Consider the following 21,818-nt stretch of genomic DNA (forward strand, 5'->3'; position numbering starts at 1 on the left):
GTCTCAGTGAGAAAGATCAATCTACGCCTGCAGGATGAAAACCCATATATTTACGATTTTTTTTTTTACAGTAAGATTTAGACGGACATTCAAAAGTAACATCCTTACCTCTTGCTCCTCAAAAATGGGCTGATATTTCTCAAGTGATAATTTCTTAAGGATTCCAGTCAGTTCATCTTCGAAAGGAAAGATGTGAAAAGATATTTTAGAATTTGGCAAAATGCATCAGAACAGTGGTCTTCAAACTCATGAAGCAGTGGCAACTTTATCGCAAATGAAATGTCACAGGAAAACCCAACACGGGAAGCGGATCTAAGCTCCGCTGGTGGGGATGCAGCTGGGGGCGGGTCCGAGCCACCTGTCAGCCACGCCTCCCCTCAGGCCACGCTCTTGGCGTCTCCTCAAACCCCAAAGTGGGTGGTGGAAACAGAAGATGGGGAGGTTCATGGCCAGGTGACCCTCCGATGGCCACAATCCCCAAGATCTTGGAGTTCTCTGGCTGCTGGGACTAAAACTCCACTTTCTGCCCAAGAACAGCTTTTAATTATGATTTCTTGACTGCTGGTAGCCGCACCTGCAGCCAATGCTGACGCCAGCAAGTTGTCAGCGAGGCAGAGAAAAAACCTAAGAGAACGAGCAGGTGGCTTCAGACCAGAGCTGGAGTTTGGCTCAGTGTGAGGAGGCTGTGGGCTTCCCAAAGGACAGACGGACACATATGAGGGGAAGAGCAGAGCCAGAGGGTCCCAGAGCAGGGGAAAACAGGAGATTTTTGGATAGCAAGATTTCAGAGCAGGGAGGGTGAAGAAAGGAGACAGGACTAGCATTGGTGGGGGGTGGGGGGGCTTGAAAAAAATCTTCATTTATACATTCAGCAGGGATTTACCAGACTAGGCACTAGGGACTCAACAGAGACCAACACAGATAAGCGGGCTGCCAGGCCAAAGGCAGTGAGGACGAATGAAGCAGGGTAAGGGTAGATGACAGGGGATGGGAGAATGTTGTTTATACAGAGTGTGGTTAATGTCGGGTTCCTTATAAGGTACCATCTGAGCAGTAAATGAAGGAATGAACTGTGTAATACCAAGGGAAAGATCAGCAGGCAGTATTCAGGCAGAAGGAACAACAAGTGCAAAGGTCCTGGGGCCATGGGTACAATTCACAGAAGTGTGGATGGGAGGTTAGGAGGTCTGAGTTCCTTTTTTAACTCATTCATTCAACAGTAGCTACCAACAGGTCTACTATGCGCTGGCAGTGCAAGGATGGGAAGGTCTGTGCTGTGAAGGAGCTCAGTGTGGCCTGGAAGATAAAATGATGAGGCTGATACACCGGGAGGCACCCTGCACATGGACAGCCCATTTGCTCTTTACAACAACCCATGAGATCCATCCCGTCAGCGTCCCCATTTCAGATGAGAAGCGAGGTATAAAAAGGTTGGCTACCACATCTTGGATGAGATCATACTGCTAGTCCGTGGCAGAGCAGGAACTCACATCAAGTGGTCCAGCTCCCAGGCCTGTGCTACGCACCCCACCCCTTCTGCCACTTCTCTCACTGGTGACAAGGGCTATGATGAGGGGTATCAACAAGGGGATCTGGGGACAGGAAGGGGAGCCCGACCCGCCTGAAGGACTGGAAAAGGCTTCACAGAAGAGTGCTACTGAGCTCAGATGAATCGAGTCCCGGTCCGCACAGAATCCACTGATAGTTTCATGATGCCAAAGCTTTGCTCCTGCTGTTGCCTCCACATGCAGCCTTTCCCCACAGTAGTGTGCTGTGGTTAACAACCGGCTCTCGGAGGGAAAATGTATGTGTGCACGTAGGTAGGTACACAAGTGTAGTGCAGATTTTACTGACATAAGGGACACGTAGCACACAATTTACATAGAATAATACACTGCACAATATCGTTTCTTACAAGTTCCACATCACCAATGCTTGCACGGCATTTCAGGCACCTCACGGAATGCTTTCACCGATTTTTCATAGCCAAGGACTACAGTTCCAACATGGGTGCTGCTGGATAGTTCCGTTTACGGGAACATGTAAGATGAAATGGAACAATGAGGACGCACATAGGAACCTCATACGAGCAACTCTGCTGAGTGAGATAATGGTTTTAAAATCCTGAAAGAATATTTTCTCAATTTTTTGTGTTAGTTGCAATATAACGACACACTTGTAACTTTCGCCTGCACAATGAACACTTTCTCCAACATTGTCTGGATGACATCCAGATGCTCTATGAGACAACAAACCAAACCCTGCCTGGTGGTGTTCGCTGATGTCATGGAGTCAGTGCCCCCGCCCCGGCTGATTCCAAGCTACCAACATAACCATTGTTCCCGAAAGTGGAACTGGGAAGGGATGTGCATAGTAGCATATCATTATACAGTATTTCTACTGCGTAAAGAACACAGACATTAGAAAAATGTACTAAAAAATTAATACTATATTTTGTTGTAAATACCACATACCTTCAATTTAATGTAATTAGTATAATTACATAAATTCACATAATTTGACTTTTACTTTCTTTTCTTTGGCTTCTTTTATATATATACTTATATATTTGTTTTCATATAGATTTACATATTTATATATTAATATATGTGACATATATATTTTATGTTTTTACATATATTTAATATATATCTTTATAACATATAAGTATTATATTTAATATACACACACAGGTGTTGTTTTGTTGTAATTTGACTTTTAATAGTGTGTTTAATCACTGACTTGAACATTTCCTATAAATTCGACAACTGACTCTGGTCCGCCGCTGCCCGGCCCCTCCTCAGCACTCTGGCCTGAAGGCCGGCTCTTCAGTGAAGGCCGCCATGGCACTCCGTGCTCTGCTAACACAGATTTGATCCCATTTGTGTCACAATTCTGGACTGCTGTTATGTCGCCTGCACCTGGATCCCCAGTCGGACTGTGAGCTATCCTAACTCCTAACGCCCAGCTCAGGTTAAGTCACCCACTACACACGCTTCGCCATTCCCTAGAGAGGAAGTCTCTCGAGGGCTGCAGGTGGAAAGATGGGGCAGGGCCAAGGTTTGCATGTAGTCCGCAACCGGAGCCACACATTTCCCACAAGAATGTCATAAAAAGTAGCTGTTTGGGGGATGTACTGCAGCTCAGTCCTGTGACAATCTCATGTCCACAGGACAAAGGTCCTGCTGCCTCAGGACATAGGAACTCTGGAAGGGGAAAACAAGGCTTTCTACACCAGAGAAATTAATCTAAAAAGAAATTGCTATCAGGTCCTCTTTTGTTTCTATCCCAACCAGGGCTTTGCAAACCTTTTTAAATGATGAGGGAGAGGGAAAAGAATGGGCATGGACAGTGCATACAGATACCCAGGCTCAACTCTGTTTTGGAGAAAGGTGGGGTAGGAGGACCTAACTGAACCTCTAGGAGTTTAGATTCCTCAAAGCCTCCAGGGTAGGAGAATTCATGAGCGGGGAACCTCACACTTCACATAGCAAACACAGTTAGGGAGGAACGGGGTTGCCAGTGACTCTGAAGCTGTTAATAAATGATGGCAGTAGATAGCACAAGAAATACAAGCGGCCCCCAGATACGGAGGATGCCAACGGCAGCACGCATTTATCAACTTGGTCCAGACCACAGCCGGTGCAGCCGGTTTCAGCTCAGCCCCTTCCTCCCGGCAGCGGCACCCAGGGGCCCTCACGTGAGCGGGAGGCCCCTGCACACCTGAGATTTCTCTCCCCTCTCAGACACATTACTTGATTTGCGCCTGCCTGGGCCCCATCCCTCACCAAAGCTCCGCTCCCTCTGCTGCCCCGCCCCCCATCCCCAGATCTCCAGAGGGCAGTTTAAAGGACAGGATTCTTCATCTCCCCTTGTCTTTTATCTCTTCCTATCTTTATTTGGGGCCTCGCAGCTGGGCCTCCACTCCCGCCCTGGGTCCACTCCATCATCCTTTCTGCATCACCTCCATGGGACGGACTTGCAGTTCACATTCTAAAGTTCTTCTGGTTACAGGGGACAGCGACTGCCTCTGTGTGCCCACCATCCATCCCCTCCTCCTTCTGGAAACGGCACTGTGATTTTCCTTTGAGGAGCCACTTCTCTCCGGGTCCGTAGGGCAGACCCTGACCCCAGCTACGAGGCAGACACATGACCTGTGCCTGGCCAATCAGCACATTCCATGGCCATGGACACACAGTCAAGGATGGGCAAACGACCCGTCATTGCAAATAGAGCCAAGGCAGGCCAACAACGTTTAACCGAGGATTTTGCTGGACCTAAGAAAGTAGGACGCTTTCTGCTGGTGTGACCAAGTTGGCAGGAAAAATAAGTAAGTCTGAAGTTCCTGGGGGACAACTCTGCCACCACGGAGAGAGGGCCTGCCTGAGATATGGAGAGAAACACTCCCAAAGTACCTGGATCCACACATGCCTGAAGCACACCCTAGATGCTTCCATTTCATGAGCCAACAAATTATGTTGTTTGCTTTTGCTTAAACCAGTTTGAGTGGACACTATTACTTGCAAATGACAGAATTCTGCTTTGTACAAGGTTCAGGGAAAGGTCGACGACTGCTAGTGGAGAAGCATTTCTACAAGTGCACGTTCGGGTATGTCAACAAAACTCTCCTGTGCTCAAACTAGCGGAGGGAGCGTACCATACCGTCAGCCCAGCAAAGGTAAAAATACAAGGTGGACTCAGGGAAGAAAAGGGATGGGTATTTTTGTTGGAAATTTTAAAAACCCAACTTAGGACAGCCATCACAGTGAAGAGCACCTGACAGGTCACAGCGGCGAAGAGGAAAGGGAGGCATTTCAGGGCCTTGGGGGACTCACCCTCATCCGTGATGGTGCCGCTGCTCGAGCCCCCACTGCTCTTGGACTGCCGATGGGAAGAAGACGAGGACACTGAGGACTCGGCCGTGTGCCCTTTGGGTGAAGGGGACGGTGTGAGTGTAGGGGAGGTGCTTTTGGAGGTAGTGGAAGTTCCAGATGGAGGCCTTTTGCTCGTCTCCAGCTTCTGCCGAAAATAATAAGACGAATATGTAAGCCATTACCTGGAGGGTAGAGCGATTAAAACAGACACCTGACAGGGAACACGGGTGCTATCTGACTCAGCAAGATATCCGACCAGGACTCCGAAATCTGCTTTAGAACACATGCAAAGCCGAAACAGCGTTGCCAGCACAGTCACAGGAAATCCTCCCCTGGAGCAGAGAGGCAGGGGGTAGGGAAAAGTGGCATTGGAGGAGCCAGAACCCGAGCGCTCATCCTGCCTGTATGGCTGTGAGCACTGTGTACTTGGCCAAGTCCCTTTCCCTCTCAGCTAACCCAGCTCTAAACGGAAGTGTGGCTTATAAATACACCAAGTCCCTCTCTGCTCCTGATGTCCCTTCATCTCAACCAGTCCTTGCCAACCTTCCACTAAAGAACACATCATTCCCCCTCCTTTGTGTGTCATTTAGCTTTAAAAAGGGCACCTTTTTATTTTTAAGTAATTTTAGACGTATAGAAGAGCCGCAAAGACAGAACAGAGCATTCCTGTGTATCCGTCAGCCTGCTTCCCCGGATGTTAACAGCTTACATGACTACAGCACAATCATCAAAACTACGAAATCAACAGTCGCGTAGTACTATTAGCTAACCTACAGACCTCACTCGGATTTCACTGGCTGTTCCACTTAAGTCCTGATTCTGGTCCAGGATCCCAAGTTGCACTGGCTTATCATGTCCCTCTGACCTCCTCCAACCTGTGACAGCGCCATCTTTCCTTGTCTTTCACGACCTTGACACTGTCAAACAGTCGAGGTGTTTGTAGACTGTCCCTCAGTTTGGGTCTGTCGTCTATTTTCTCATAATTAGATTTGCTTATGGATTTGGGGGTTGATGACCCCAGAGGCCATGAGCCATTCTCACTGTACCATAGCAGGAGTCTCAAAGCACCCAATTCTTATTACTGATCACGCTGACCTTCACCACTTAGTTAAGGTGCTGTCTGTCCGGTTTCTCCATGGTGACGTTACTAGCATTTCCCTTTATAATTAACAAATATTTGGGGGGAGGGAGTAGATTTTGAGCTAAACACCTTGTTGCTCCCAGTAATTTTAGCATTCTTCAGTTGATCTTGTCTACAGCAATTACTACTATGATGTTCTAATGATAGGAGATCTGCTATCTCCCTTATTCCTTTCACATTTATCATTTGGAATTCTGTAAGGAAGAGTTGCTCCTTTTCCCTGTTTATTCAGTTATCTATTCCTTATCAGTAATGGGCTCATGGATATTTATGTTATTCTTTGGGCTATCATCTAATAACTTTTGCTATTTATTTTATGGTTGTGCAAATTGTTCCCATTTTGGCCACTGAGATCTTTCAGGTTGGCTATGTCCTTTGGACATGCCCACCTTTTTAAAATTCTTTCCTTTTAATGGCTTCTCCTACTTTCTGACACCATAAAATGCTTTAGGCTCATCTTATATTTTCATTGACCCAGCACTGGAATAAACCACTTCTCCAAGGCCCTGGTCCCTTTTCTTAGAGAGTGGTAGTTAGAAACCAAAATCTGGGTACTAGGTTGCTTGCGGTTACGGGGATGTCACTGCTTGTAGGTCCTCTCAGGGGACGGAGCAAGGAAATAAAGTATACTAAGCCATGTAACACATACCACACTTACTACTGTATCAAACTGTATATACATACACACGTATAGGCATGCATCCATACGGACTCATACTGACACTTCTGACAACAGTCCAACATCCACGGGGTTTGTTCTAGCGTTTCCCCTTTCATTCAGTCTCTGACTGTAAAAAAAGGGGGCTCGTTACATTTACTTACTTGTTCAACCCTCGTATATATGTAAAGTATATATGTATATAAAAAGTATTATGTGTACAGTGGTTTCAGAATTTAGCCCGTATCCCTACAAGAAAAAAAATTACCAACTAGAGTCCTGTGTTTGGGTACGGTTACTTGTCTTTATTTGGCCTTACCATAGCCACTCGACACAGTTTCCCCCCACCCCCACCTCCCAGCGTGTGGCTGTCAGTCATCTGTAACACAGTTAGATCTGTGGTCATGGTCTGCATTCCATCTTTGGTTCCTGGTTCATACGGTTTTTTAAAAATTTGCATACAGCTGAAATAACTCGGTTGTGTACAGTTCTCTGGGGATTGATAAATGCAGAGCTGTGTACCTTACAAGAACAGTTCCATCACCTTCAAAATTCCCTTGTCCTGTCCTTTTCGAGTCAGTCTCGCCCTCATCCCAACCACAGAAAGAAATGATCTATTTTCCACCCCTAAGGTTTTATCTTTTCTAAAACATTGCATAAGTGGCATTATACGATATGTAGACTTTTGGGCCTGGTGCAGCAAACCGCCTTGAAGATCCATTCAAGTTACTGCACATAACAACAGCGTGTTCCTTCCACTGCTGAACAGCATCCCGTGGCATGGATGTACCACAGCTAGTTTATCCACTCGCCTGTTGACAACATGTCTCCAGTTTGGCGTGATTACGGAGAAAACTGCTATAAACATTCACAAAAAGATTTTGGCATGAACAGTTTTTGAAAATACACTTGGGTAAATACCTAGGAGGGAGAAAGCCAGTTCGTACGGTAAGTGCATATTTAGTTTTATAAGAAACTGCCGAACTTTTTCAAGTACTGTACTGTTTTGCTTTCCCACTGGCATCCGAGTTCCAGTCGCTCCATATGCTCACCAACACTTATATCTTTAACATTTTATTTTTAATTTTAGCCAGTCTAATAGGTGTATAGTGCTATGTCACTGTGGTTTTAATTTGCATTTTCCCCCAACAGCTAATGTTCAACATTTTTTCGTGTGTTTATTTACCATTTGTATATTTTTGATGAAGTATCCATTTGCTTATTTCTTAATAATTTGTTGGTTGTCTTATTGTTGAGTTTTTTTTAAAAAATTGTTTTTTAAATAGGTTTCATGCCGAGTGTGGAGCCCAACATTGGCTTGAACTCATGACCCTGAGATCAAGACCTGAGCTGAGAACAAGAATCAGACATATAACGGACTGAGCCACCCAGGCACCCCGCTTATTGTTGAGTTTTGAGAGGTATTTATTCAGTGGTTTAACAGGGATATGGCTAGGTGTTTTCTTTTTTATATTTACCCTATAGTGTTTTTTTTAACTTCCTGGCTCTGTGATTTGGCACTTACCATTAATGTGGGGAAATTTTCAGGCATTATTTTAAGATATTCCTTCTGTCCTACCATTCTCTCTGTCTTCACGGATTCTTATGACTTGTATGTGAGAGCACTTGATATTATCCCACAACTGTTTTGTTGTTGTTGCTGTTGTTCTTGTTTTTGAACTTCTGTTTTTCTTTGTGTTTCAGTTTGGGTGATTTCTTCTACCCCGTCTTCCGCTTCACAGACTCTTTCCTTGGTGGTGTCAAGTGCACTGAAGAGCCCGTAAAGGCATGCCTACCTCTGTTACCTGTTTTCTATTTCTAGAGTTTTCATTTGATTTTTTCTTAGAGCTTCTATCTATCTGCTGAGATAGCTGTATGATCTTCCATGTTCAAATTTTCCATTAGAGCCTTTAACAATTAATTACAGTTCTTTTAAATTCACTGTCAGGTAATTCCAACAGCTGTATCATATCTGAGTCAGATTCTGATGACTGCTGTGTTTCTTGGAGTGCAGTTTTTCATGCCTTTTTGTAGGTCTTGTAATTTTTGGTAAAGTTGGACATCTTGACTAGGATAATAGAGGCTAAGGCAGTTTTAATGCATGGAAATGGGTACACCTCTCATTCTGCTAAGCTTTTAATGCTCCTTCTAATTACATCCCAGAGTGGAACAAGAAGTCCCTCTTTTAGATTTTGAAAGATTTTGTCATTTAGTTGCCTATATTGTTAATAAATTCTTCTTTCTGCTTTTTTATAAAGAAGGACATTCAATAATACACCTTCTGATTAAGCAGGAGGTAATTAGTATATCCTGATCGAACAGATTTATCCCAGCCAAAGCAAAGAAACATGATACTCTGGACCTCGTGGGCAGCATTATTTGGTGGGGGTGGGGGGACAGATAAATATGATTATTTGGGATGCCCTGAAATATATGAACTATTCCCTATGCTCCCAGTAAAGCAGACTGACTGTGTTAGCAGGGTCATCTCAACTCCTCCCATGTAACTCTGAGTTCTCCTGCAGTGCACGTGCTGACTTGCTTAAACAACCTGATTGGTTTTCAACTCATGTCCTTGGCTGTTGCCATGAGAACATAGCTAAGCCTGTTGTGGGTACACACGGCCCAGTTATCCTGGTCACCCCGGCCAACAGCCAAATGTGAAAGTGATCCCCCCAGACCAGAAGGACTGACTAGCTAAGTTTAGACTGAAATGCTGACCCCCAGGTTCACGAGCTAAAGAAATGCTTTTTGTTTTAAGCCACTAGGCTTTAGGGTGGGAATAGAGAGTTGAAAGACTCAGTGGGACTCTGGGCTTCCAGAGGTCTGGGAAGCACTGACACACACTCTGACCACCAACCCCCTCCCGCCCCCCCCCCCCCCCCGTCCCTGATTCTCCTCAGGTTCACTTCAGGCTGATTCGTGAACATGGTAGAGGCCATGCCTTGTGAATATTCCACTATTATGGTGGCGCCTGTCTTAAGCAAAATTCAAAAACCAGATTCAGGAGTTTCCTATTTTGAATACTAATTTCTAATTCTTCCTAGGGTGGTCTTTGACAAGCACTTCATGTCTCCATGTTGCTGCTGGAGCCTTTGACAGAAAGCCCACTCCTTGTATATCCTTTGATTTAGGGCAGTGGTTTCTAAGAGGCCTGGGCTGGGCTGGCTGCAATACTCTCTGGGGGACAATCAGAGTCCTCACACCCTGTCTTGAAGAGTGTCATTCAGTTATGCTGGGTGGAGCCCAGAAATCTGAATTTTTAGATAGCTCCCCAAGCATACAGTTAGCAGTATCAGGTGATCACTGAACTGGATAGTTTCCCCATCTTTTGACACAATCTCCTCTCATCAGAATATACTTGTACATAGAGTATATATAATAGATGCAGCCAAGTGAGATAATAGTTAACTTACCATTTAGACGCCTACCTATTTTGAACACCAGTTAAAGGAAGCTAACAATACCTAACACATCATAAGATCATCCAAATAGAAACAGAAAATTTTAAACAACAGAGAAAACTATATCAAAGCCCAGACTAGAAGACTTACTTTAATTAGTAGCTCTGAGTTTCCTAGCAGCAAAGGCAAAAAGAGAAATACAATAATTATATAATTCTTTTTATCTGAGGAAAGAAAATGTATGAAAGTATCAGCAGAGATATTTTCCTAGAGCTGAATTCTAACGGGAACTAATTACATAGATTCTATTACACAAGTAATTTTCAACATAATGGAAAATATGCTAACATATAGGGAGAAACTTTTTCTAAAGCTATATTGCTAAGAGAAACTAATTATGTATGTCTGATTGCAAAAGGGACCTTGAAAAACCAAAAGTTATGTAACCAACAGTGGTGGGCAGAAAATACAGCCTATTTCTCAAACACCCATTAAAACAAAATCTCTGGAGGCACTTCTGGGCCGTAAGGGTCCAGGGGTGAGGCTTTCAGGTGATCTAACTTTTCTCAGGGAAAAAGCTTAAGACATTCAAAAAATATGAAGAGTGGGATAGTGCCTGGATGTGGGGTCCTCTCAGAGGATGAAATGGGCTACACTGAACCACTGGAGGGGGGCACCTGGAGGGCCACCTGGTGGAGGAGCCAATTTATACTCACCACCAGGAACCCACACTGCAGTGGTGGGGGGTGGCTCACTCCAGTAACCAACTCAGGTGGAGGGGCTTGGGAGGTGGAGAGAGCAAAGTCTAAACACACTAAAAGCATCTCCACTCCAGAAAGGCATTTGCGATTTCTTGTCCGTTGCAAAGTCCATACAGAGACTAACAAATGTGTTGACTGCTCTTGGGCTGCGTCAGTGCAGGAATGGTGCCACAGCAGAGAGGCGAGACTCTAACTCTGTCCTGTCTTCCAGCCTTGCTTCAGCTCTTCCCCTCTGGAGTGCTGCACGTGGTACCCCCTCACCCTGGAGCAGCCTCACCCCTGCCCCACCCCTGTCCCCTTCATCTGGCTCCTCATCCCTCAGACCCCCTGTAGGTGTCACTGATGCCCTCAAGCTTGGGGAACGGCCCCCATCTGTGTCCCCACAGCATCCCCCCTTCTCACTGCTGGAATCTGCAGTGATGGTCTGAGAGCGGTCACCCCCGGTTCACGGCCGCATCCTTATGGCTAGCAGCACTAGGCCCAAAGCAGCCGCCCCAGAGCCGTGCACAGTGAAGGAATAAGGTGGGAGCATGACTACTCCTGCTGGTCATGCTAGCACTTACAGCTGCCACTGGCTCGCCAGGTGCCAGGACCCCCTCGAAATGCTCAAGTATGGGGCTAAGATCTGATCCCAGGCAGTCTGCTCCTGAACCCACACTCCACACTTCTTGGCTTTAAGTTATGAACCAATGTACACAGTGTGAGGCTGAACGAGGCACCCGAGGGGCCCTGCAGACCAGGTGGGAGGCAGACGCATGTGTGCAGGGGGCTGAGGGCACAGGTGGGACCCCAGCAACCGCCGGCATGATCCAGCGCTCCCCAGAAAGCCCGGGAGCAGCCGGCTTGCCAGGGGCCTGTCTTAAGTCCTGTCCCACGACCGCGGCACTGCCCGTGCTCCCCAGCACGTGGGCCACGTGAGGACAGAACCCATGAGCTAACAAGACAGACAGACACAGAACACGAACCTTGCCACCGGGACCGCCACTGCCTGCAGGGGCGACTGGGAGTTCAGACGAGCTGGACCCTGGCGCTGGCCCAACGGGACTTGACTGGTGGCCGGGCTTCTGCTCCGATAATCCGGCTGCTTTTCTCCTCTGGGCAGCGATTTGTGACAGGACACTGTCTATGCTGCCACCTGTGGAAAGACAAACAGAAATGACTGCCAGGGGTCCGGGGTCCCGCAGCAAGGGCGCGGTGGGCTTCATGTGCTGACCTTGCTGACGGGAAACGCCCTTCCCAGATGCCCCCTGACCCCGTGTGGCTGTGGCTCCGGGCTGAAGACAAGACGACTGTGCGTGGAAACCGAAGGTGGCGAGGACACCGCGGCCATCATGCTCGGAAGGCATCACGGCGGGAGGTGCTGGATGAGGCAGTGCAGGTCGGATCAGCTTGTCCTGGCTTTCCCCACGCCACAGCCAGCAGGTGCGGCCTCCCGCCGGCACAGATGCCCCGGCCTGGCCTCCCACGGCAGCCCCCGCACTGCTCCTTCCAGCAGCGGCCCAGCCTGCCCGACCAGCGTGCGCTCTCTGACCCGCCTTCCAGAGCTTTACCAACACCACTCCCACAGCTCTGGCAGGAACTTCCTCCCCACCATACTCAGAGCGGACTGCGATGTTCCCTCTCCCAGTTGCCCCAAACCCACCAGCATCCTTGCATTACTGTGAGCAGAAAGGGGAGAGTGATAATCTCCAGGGCTAGAGGATCTGAGGGAGAACACCAATCACCAACGTGGGTAAGGCAGTAACTAGGTGCCATGTGCTGCTGTAAATATGTCGCGTGTATGAACAGTGCCACTCTGGAGGGCAAAGGGCAACATTGTGAATTCATTGAAGAATCCCTGAGCCACATCACAGAGGCAGACAGGGTGTGTGCAGTTGTTTCTGGGACTGTCCACCGAGCAAATGCAGGGACCAGTTCACACCCGCAGCCCCAAGGGGCCGTCCTGCCTCCCCTGAGTGGACTTGCCTGGTACCCACCTGAGCGGTTATGCAGCTCCCCACCGTGCCTGCTCGAGCCCCCTACTCCACTGGAGCCGCCTGAGGAATGAGGTGAGTGGTTGAAGTTTCCAGAATTGGCGGGAGAGGCAGGGCTTCTGGAGAGAGATGGAAATTTAACGGGCCTGACAGGAGTCTGCAAGAATAAGGTGGGTGTTGTGGTTAGGGTTTGTTGTTGCCTCCCCTGGGCACACACAATCACAGCGAGGAAGGACCCAGATTCCACTGGCTCAGCCTAGCTGATGTCTGTCGCCCAGCACACGCTTGCCAACTGGTGCTCAGCCCACCAGGGGTCCCCTAAAAGATCTGAGTTCACTTCTAGCCGCTGCCAACCAGACCATTAGCTCAGGCTGTGCCCCTGTGACGTTGGCCCCTGAGTCACCCCACTTTCAGCATCACTCGACCCCTCCCAGAGTGCAGACTAGATGCAAGCCAGCCCCGCCCATTTTGAGCACCTCCAGGGCCAGGTTCTCACTCTCCCACTGGACTAGCTATTGCAACCGCCCCAGGAGGCAGCAGCAAGCAAAGGTCAGCCCCGTTTTACAGAGAGACATGGAGGCTCTCAGCTCTAGTCACTCATCACACAGGGGCAGCGCAGGGTCCTAAACCCTCCCCTACGGTGTGGAGTCTACACACACGGAGATGATCTCCCACATGGAGAGGGACTACCTCAGGACATTACAGAGGCACGCCAAGGGCCACAAAGTCACAAGCCACTATGGGCAAAAAGCTAGAAGTCACACTCCTTGTGGGTCTAAGAAAATACCAGGAGTGCACATAATTGCCTCCTACTGTTTGCTCCTGATCATGGACCTGAGCAATGATGTAATGTGGAAGTTGGTTTGAACCAAGAACCTGACTCCTGGTCCCCGGCCCACGTAATGTGGCTGGGTGCTCTGAGCATGTTACTTCCCCTGTCTGGGTCCCAGTCTCCTCATCTACTAAAGGGAAGGCTGGATTAGATCAGGTCTTTAGGCTGTGCTCCTTGGAGCTCCAGGACTCCACAGAAAAGGCAGAGGACAGCAGCCCCTGCTTTCATTCCCTTCGCACCATGTTTTAATCTGTTTATAAAGTAAGTCCCTTTGTAGGATTCATGAGACAAAGAATAATGCTCATTTAAAAGGAAATAAAAGCTTTGACCTTGCTGGATTAGCAGGTCTGAGGTCCCTTCTGCCTGCAACACACCCCAACTTCAGTGAGTGGTGAGTGATGTGTCAAAACTCATGCACCCGGTGACTTACAGCATCTGTGCTCCCACCAGCGGCGCCCACGGGGGCGCCCCTGCCGGCTCTCTGGGACAGCACAGTCTTCACGGGCTCTGCCTTCCCACTGTGACATGTCCGAGACCGATCCGAACTCCACAGCTCAAAACTGGAAGGGGGTAAGAAAGGGGGGATGACTGCCTTCAGCTTGTCACTCGGGAGTCTGGGGAAGGGGGCTCCATTGCGAAGCTGAAAAAGACAAGCTTTGGGTTAGACAAGCCCCGGGGGGCTCTTCGTGGAACTCTCCAGGTTTCTCCTGAACCATTATTTAGCCCCTCATCCCCCCAACACAAACCCAGCCAGAAACCCACGGGTATCCTCTGCTCTCCTCCCAGTAACCCAGCAATACCCTTATTTACTCTCCTCTAACCCCCAGCTTCTTTTGGGTCCATCACGGCAGCTAGAATGGAGATAGAGGGGATGGGGAGCTGAGGGGAGGTTAAAGGATGCCAAGTGTGCTGTGGTGGTGGGGGGGAAGGGCACTGCAGGCCCAGGGAGCAGAATACAGGCAGGCCTGGCAGCCAGAGTTGCAGGACATGTGTGCAGCGCTGGGGGTCTCAGGAGGAAGGAGCAGGGCATGGGGGGGGGGGGGGCACTGGGAGGCCCAGGCTGGCTCTCTGTGGGCCTAGCAAACACTCCCTTCCCCATCCCACCACACCCTTCCTACTCCAGCCACACCTCCCACTGCTGACATTTTTAACTGTAATTTTATATTTTGAAAATGTGATTTAGGGTTAGTATAAAATCCACACAATGATGACTGGTGGATTGTCAAGGAAAGGCATTCGCACGGTCCACACTAACTTTAATTAAGAAAAGACAGTGGACTTGGTGCCAGATGGTGCCTTGCAGGGAAGGGCATCCCACAGCTAAACCTGCCTCAGGAGCCGGGCAGGCGCGCATCTCCGCAAGGATGGCTGCAAACGCCCCCTCGGCAGGGCTCCCTGGCCATCCTCCATCTGGGGAGGGGCAAGCCGGTGCACTGGTGCCTTCCACTGGGCACGAGGAGGTGGCAACAGGGACATGCCCAGGCAGACTGCGGTCGGGCATCCTGGGTCCCACCCTGGCTGTCCTGAGCTTTTCTGAGAGTCTGTGAGCGGTGCTGTCCCGTCTGGACCTCAGCAACCTCATCGAGCAGTGGGGATCGGGCTGGGAGAGGACTAGGGATGCTCACAGCTGCAAACCCACCACAGATGGGCATTTTCACTCCTTGCGGACAGAGTCTAAAGTGTTGCAAACTTTCTGGAAGTCAATGACATTCACACCCACTGACCCAGAAATTCTATTTCTATATATTTATCCCAAGGAAACAGTCAGGCAAGCAAGGGAAATTGAGGCATAAGAATATTCATCAGATCTGTGAAAACAACAAAAACTAAAGCCCCTAAGTCCAACAGGTGAGCCTTCACTGGTTCATGAGGCACATCCCCATGCTGGAATGTCGTATCGTGCAGTCATTCAATGTGATGTGGCTAAAGCGTGCTTAATGCAACAGGTGGTCAGACGACTGGGAGGAAGTCAGGCTCAGCACAGTATGGGGAAGAGAACAGCGCCGACCTCACAGGGATGCCGGGGAGACTGAATGAGTGACTATATGTTAAGTGCTCCGAAGAGTGGCTGGTGCTTAGTAAGGGCTGGGATGTATTTGCCGTTGTTATATATGACATGATACACTCGGAGATGCTAAAAAACAGCTAGAAAAATACTCAAAAGATATATAGCACAAAATGTCAGTCACGATCACGTGTCATCAAGGATGATTTTAAGTTCTTCTTTCTACTTTACTGTATCTTCCAAAATTTCAGTAACAGCCCTTGTCTTCATACAAAAGTAATTACTGCTATTTAATGAGATTATCAAGTGTCGGGCAGCACAAGCTCCGCCCCTTGGTAAACTGGTCTAAAGACACAGATTCATAGCTATTGCATAGCAGGGCGGGGCGGAGAGAGCAGATCCCTGTCAGCACTCAGCCCGAGGTGGGGGTGCCGTGGGTCCCTGAGGCAGCTGAGGTCTTCTTGGGGATGCGTCTGCTCCCTTCTCCTCTCCAATACTGCCCTCTCCTGGTCAGCCTCCAGATTAGGGTCTTAGAGCTAAATGGACTTGAGTTCAACCCCAACCAGGAGGCTCGCATTTCAAACAAGCGCACGTGAGGCCCAGAGAGGTGAAGTCACAGGTCCAAGGCACACAGCAGATAACTGTGAGCTCATTCCGGGCCAGGCACTATGCTAAGAACTTCCTGGGAATAAACTTATTCAAAGAAACAACCATGAGGGATAGCATCCCTTAAACCAGAAACTGCTAACTGTCCCCCGGTATCCATCCTTCCACATCTTCCTTAGTAGACACCCCTGGCATTGCGATGGGACACAGCCACCTGGAACAGAGACTTCATTTCCCAACCTCCCACACAGTGACTCCCATGTGACTACATGCTGGCCGAAATGATATAAGTGGAAGTGATGGGTGAGTTCCCAGGAAACTTTAAAGACACCTGGTATGTGCCCACGGCCACTTGTTTCTCCCCTCATCTTTCCTGTTGGCTGGAATGGGGCAGTAATGGCCACAGCTCTGGCAGCCATCTTGGTAACAGAGGCCAAGAACGCGTAGAAGGAAGAAGGTCCCTAACTCCATGGGTCAGCGACCAGTCCTGAACTGCACTTGAGAAATAAGCTGCTGTCTCATCTATGCCATTGTCATCTGAGGACTTCTGTTACTCATAGCCAAACTCTCCTAGATGAGGAGACCGAGGCCTCACAGGCTGGAAATACAGCCTCCTCTGTGACTCCTCTCCCCCTGACTCCCCATAACCAAAATGGTGAGTCCATTGTCCATCAAGTCCTAGCCTTCAAAGCCCTGTCCTCAGTGCTGTCTCCCTGTGAACACCCTCAGAGCTAACATCTGGCCCCTGCACACCAGCGCAGCCTTACTCGCGGTTTCGGGCTGGCGTCTGTTCTAATTCCTTAGTGCCACAGCCGGGCCCGGGGTGACGCTTTTGACATCAACCCCATCTGTGATCACCACGAAGACAGACACATGTCTACATCCAGCCTTGGAAATCAATCAACTCATGACGGGTAGAGACCTGAAATGCTTTTTGAAAAGCCCTACACTCACCATGGTTGTCAATAACACATCTTCTTTGTCTCCTCTCGTGCTTCCAGGACCTGAGAGACAAATGGAAATTTCCTGAAATGATCCCCCCCAATCAGGTTCACAGCATGAGGATGAGTGACCAGACTGGCCTTCATCCTGGAAAACCAACTCTCCCAGGTGATTAAATATTTAATAATAATTGGTATTCAATATTTGAATGGAAGGAAAGCATTTAAAAGGCATCTCTCAAAGCATGTTTTCAGCTTTTCCATAAACTGATGCCATGCCCGGTCAAGACAGGGGTGCACCCAGCTCAGTAGTCTGTCTCCAACCGTGCTGCTGAAGGAGCTAGTCTGCGTGTGGGGAATCTGGGAGAAGGGATGTGATCTAATCAACTGTCCAATCAGTGTGGGGCCCTGGCAAAGTCATCCAATCTGTTGAATACCTCCAGTGGTGGGAAGCTCACTACCCCCCAAACCTCCCACCAGATAACTCGTTCTATTTCAAAACCCTTCCATTGCCAGAGACCAATCATGTTGGACAGGTGGGAAAAGCACCTATCAGAGGCAAGAGAGAGGCAGTAACTGGCCTCAGGTTCCTCAGCAGGGTGTGTGGGACAGAGACCAGGGACTCTTGCCACCAACGTCCCCATTCTATCACGCTGACTGCACTGGTGTCCCTGCCTGTTGGTCCTTCCTCAGACCAGCCACTTTGCTCCTGTGTCACATCCCAATAGCATCTCACCTCTGACATCAGCCCAGGAGGTAGGACCAAGGGCAGAGGATTTGGGTCTGACCGTTCCGGAAATTCTACAGCACATACAGTGTTTTCTTACCGTTCTCTTTCATTGTAGGGGCCACATCATGAATGCCCGGGCGGCTTGTCTTATCCTGGGGGGCCGCCCTCATTGTGGAGTCCAGCGCTGACTCTGGCTCATCACAGAAAGGCAAAGGCTGGTTGCTGGAGAGCCCACGGGGCAGGGTCTGCATCAGTTTGAGCTTCCGGAACCGATTGGACATTCGGTTCCACCAGGACTGCCAGGGAATGCCGAAGAGCAGGGGTCATGCTCCAGGAACACCCAGCCCAGGGATGGTGAGTACACTTCACATGTTTCCCCTCTGCTCTCTCTGGCGCATGACAAGTTTTCCAAATGGGCCTCCGCACCCTGTCCCACAAAGCCATGGTTCTCTCCAAATCCTTCCTGATGCAGCCCTTAGGGGCCTGCCTCTGACAGGGGACCCTATCTGCCACCCCTCATCTCGCCAGTCTCCACATCACACAGACTGAGAAACGGAGACCCAGATGGGGTGCCAACTTGCTCAGTGTCTTACAGTGAGTCACAGACAGATGGACAAGAGGCAGCGCCAAACACCGTCATATCAGTCACTGTGCAACCTCTTCCCCCTGTTCCCGTGACAGTGTGAGAGGTGTCAGGTGTCCACAGCAAGGCCTGGGCCATCTGCTCCAGCAGCTGATGCCTCCCCACCTAGAGAGAGGACCGGTGCCACACCCCAGGGTGTCCCATAACCACATGACAGCTCGGAGGCTACGACATGGCGAGGACAGGGCTGCAGGGGTCTATGCAAACAACACCGAGAGGAAGACCTGGGCTTGCGTGAGCTATGGACAGGAACAGAGTGCCGAGGGTGTAGACCTGCGGGGGCGTTAGAACCCCAGATGGGATGGAGGAGAGGGATGTTTGATTTCAGACAAATAGAGAAGGATGGGGAGGATGAGAAATTCAAAGAAAAATACTCAGCTTGCAGTTAGAAATGAGCAACTGGAGGTTGTTCTGGTATTTCCAGAAGGCAGTGGACGCAGGCCTGTGGGCTGCGGGAGACCCGAGACCAGCGCCAGCGGTAGTAGCCCATGTGCGGATGCAGAGGCCGCACACACACCGGCCTGGAGGAGAGGCATTTGGTTCCCCGATACCTGCCATGTTTACTGCTCACCCCCAGCTTACTTCCTGCTCCTGCTGGGCCGCCCTCAGCCCAGCCTAAACCAGCCCAGGGTTAGCAGGAAGCGGCAGGCATCCCCCACCCCAACAGCCTTGCTCTCTAAAGCCTTGAGGACAGGAAAAGACCAACCTTAAGCCCGCCTTTGTCATCGGGCAGCACTGGGACACTCCAGGGCTGTCGGACCTTCGAGTGGGGCGGAGGTGGTGGGTGGCTGGGCCGGCCTTTGTCTTTATTCACCTGCATGCAGACAGATGCCAGCAGTCGAACAAGTTCCGTGTCTATGGACACAAAAGGCAGCGCTTTACCTGCAAATACGTCTGCTGGGCCATGGGGAGAGGGCTCAAGGAGACCCCGGGCAGCCTCAGAACTCAGCCCTATGACTCCAGAGTCTGTGTTACTGCCCATCCTCCAATCTGGTCCGAAGGCGGCAAACAGGCTACAGGGCTCAATGTACTTCACCAGAAAGAAAAACCAGGAGGCCTCTCCCCACAGAAAGATGGGGGGGTAACGTGGTTTAAAAGTACAGACTCTGCAGCCAGATGGCAGGGGCTTCAATCCTGTCTCTGTCCCTCCCTGGCTGTGCAACTGCAGGTAAATGAGGGAACCTCTCTGTGTCTCTGGAAAAGGGGTGAGAGTATGCACCACGCAAAGGTGTCTGGAGGATTTGAGGGAATTTCTAGCACAAGGTAAGTGCTTAAGAAAGGTTAAGTATTGTTATTATTACCTGGGTTACCAAAACAAACAATAAACAAGACCGAGAAGAAAATACTACAAACTATTAACAGTGTTTTCCTCTTGATGACTGCGTTTTCTTCTCTCCAAGTATTCAATAAGCATGTGTTTCTTAGAAAATTTCAGGCAAAAACTTCGTTAAAAAAAAAAAAACCCACTAGGAAAAAAATCAACTAGGGACAGACTGCCTTACTGCACAAGGGAGTGGGGATGTGGTCAGGGGGCAACAGAGAAGAGACACAGAGAGACACGAGTTTGTTCGAGAAAAGCATGCGTGATGCTGGGGATGGGTTCTAATGACAAGAACTCTTTCGCACGCTGGGAGGGTCTCCAATGAGGCAGAGTGAGCTCACTGGACTTGGGTGGAGAACCCCACCTCGCCAGCTGGGTCAGGTCATTTCCCCTGGCCCTGGTCACCTCCCCTCCACAAGCGGACATGAAGCTCTGCTTCCCCTCATGCGCCCTGCGAGGATGAAATGGAACCAGGTATGCATCTGAGACACGTGGGGCCTGCAGCAGGGGTAGGGTGAGGGGGGCAATGCTGGCAACAAGGTAGGGTGCTCTGGCCTGCCACCCCATAGCCAAGAGAGGCAGCGGGAGTAACTCCACTTGGGACTAGGGAAGTCAAGTCCTCTCCCAAGGCCAGCATGTTGGGATGTGGCTCAGGGCTCAAAGTCTGTGGGTCAGAAGGGCCTCCCAGCCTCTCTCCGTTCCTGGGCTGAAATTCCAAGGCAACAGGAGACAGGACAGACAGACAAACTCTGACCCCTAAGCTGACTGACTGGATGCCTCAGGTCCCAGAGGAGGGCCTATCACAGTGGGGGAGGGTCCAAGGGGAGCACCAGCTGCCCGCAGGGACCAAGAAAGGTGGGACTACGGATGGCGACACCCCCAGCAGGGTGCCCTTGACCCAGCGGCCTCTACCTACACAATTCAGCGGAGGAGGCCACTGGCCCATCTCTGATGCTGCTTGTCAAAGGGGCCTTTTGTTTCCCCCAAGTCGGGGTTTCTGGCCACGAAGCCATTCTAGGACTTGTGTGGACTGCTGAGGCAGATGCCTGTCTCGCTGGCCTTCCCTCCTGGGAGACTCCCTGAAGACTGGTGCTGGAGAAGCCCAGGGGATTACCTGGTACCAGCCCAGCCTTTGCTGAGAAGGGAAGTGAGTTGCCTGAGGACACGTGGTGAGCCCTTGGGGCTTGAGAGTGACTTCCCCCACGAGTAAGCAGGGGCTGAAAACAAAGGTGATTCTCTCCATTCCTAGCCAGAGAAAGGCTGTGCAGGTTTACAACCCTTTTCCCCAAAACAACCCACCAGGATCACTCAGCAGCATCACTAGGTCAAAGGCCGTGTACCCGTTTTTTGCACGAAGAGTGACATCAGCCCCTTGGTTTAGCAGATATTTGACAATTTCCTTATTCCTGGAGAGGAAAGAAAAAGCCAGAGTTAGACGCACTGAAAGCGAAAGCCTGGCTTTGCTCTTGGGCAAGACGCTGATGGTATTAACTACAGGGCGCCATCTCTGAGCCTGAAAGAAGGGTGTGGAAAGCTGTAAACTGTCTCACACTCCTCCTTCCCTACCCCATGGGCAGGTCAGACCCGAATGTGATGGAAACCAAAGGCTCCGTGTTCCTGCCACAAAAGATAAGCCACGTGGCCACCATGCCCACACGCAGGTCCCCACTCCTCCTGCCCCAAATTGGGACCACCGCACTGTGGAAGCCCCACACAGGCCAAGGTGTCTGATGCGGAATCCCGAGGCTGACCAAATAGGAAAACAAACTGCTTCAAGATGACGCAGGAAAGAGCCGTAATCACTTGAAACAGGGCAAGTAAAGGGCTGGTAATCTGGAATCAGATCACCTAGCTGCTGGAAGATGGTCTGCAGCTCCTGGCCTCTGGGCCAGCCTACCCGAAAGAGGTGGCCTCCAGGAGGACAAGATG

At 49.8% G+C, this 21,818-nt stretch overlaps 1 protein-coding gene across 2 annotated transcripts in view; it reads right to left on the bottom strand.

The window, feature by feature from the left end:
* ANKS6 (ankyrin repeat and sterile alpha motif domain containing 6) overlaps positions 1-21,818 on the bottom strand; it is a 47,400-nt gene that overhangs the window by 16,547 nt on the left and 9,035 nt on the right. Inside the window, exons 5-14 of one of the 2 annotated variants that reach the window (XM_057313617.1) lie at positions 21,189-21,295; positions 19,275-19,423; positions 18,023-18,221; positions 17,209-17,258; positions 14,074-14,283; positions 12,815-12,968; positions 12,052-12,198; positions 11,804-11,973; positions 4,836-5,019; positions 109-176 (exon numbers count right to left, since the gene is read on the bottom strand). In XM_057313617.1, the coding sequence (XP_057169600.1) occupies positions 109-176; positions 4,836-5,019; positions 11,804-11,973; positions 12,052-12,198; positions 12,815-12,968; positions 14,074-14,283; positions 17,209-17,258; positions 18,023-18,221; positions 19,275-19,423; positions 21,189-21,295 (1,438 nt within the window). The remainder of the gene's footprint in view (positions 1-108; positions 177-4,835; positions 5,020-11,803; positions 11,974-12,051; positions 12,199-12,814; positions 12,969-14,073; positions 14,284-17,208; positions 17,259-18,022; positions 18,222-19,274; positions 19,424-21,188; positions 21,296-21,818) is intronic. The other variant, XM_026506572.4, reaches the window with a different exon arrangement.

The sequence above is a fragment of the Ursus arctos genome, unplaced genomic scaffold, assembly GCF_023065955.2.
Source record: "Ursus arctos isolate Adak ecotype North America unplaced genomic scaffold, UrsArc2.0 scaffold_18, whole genome shotgun sequence".
Lineage (NCBI taxonomy): Eukaryota > Metazoa > Chordata > Mammalia > Carnivora > Ursidae > Ursus > Ursus arctos.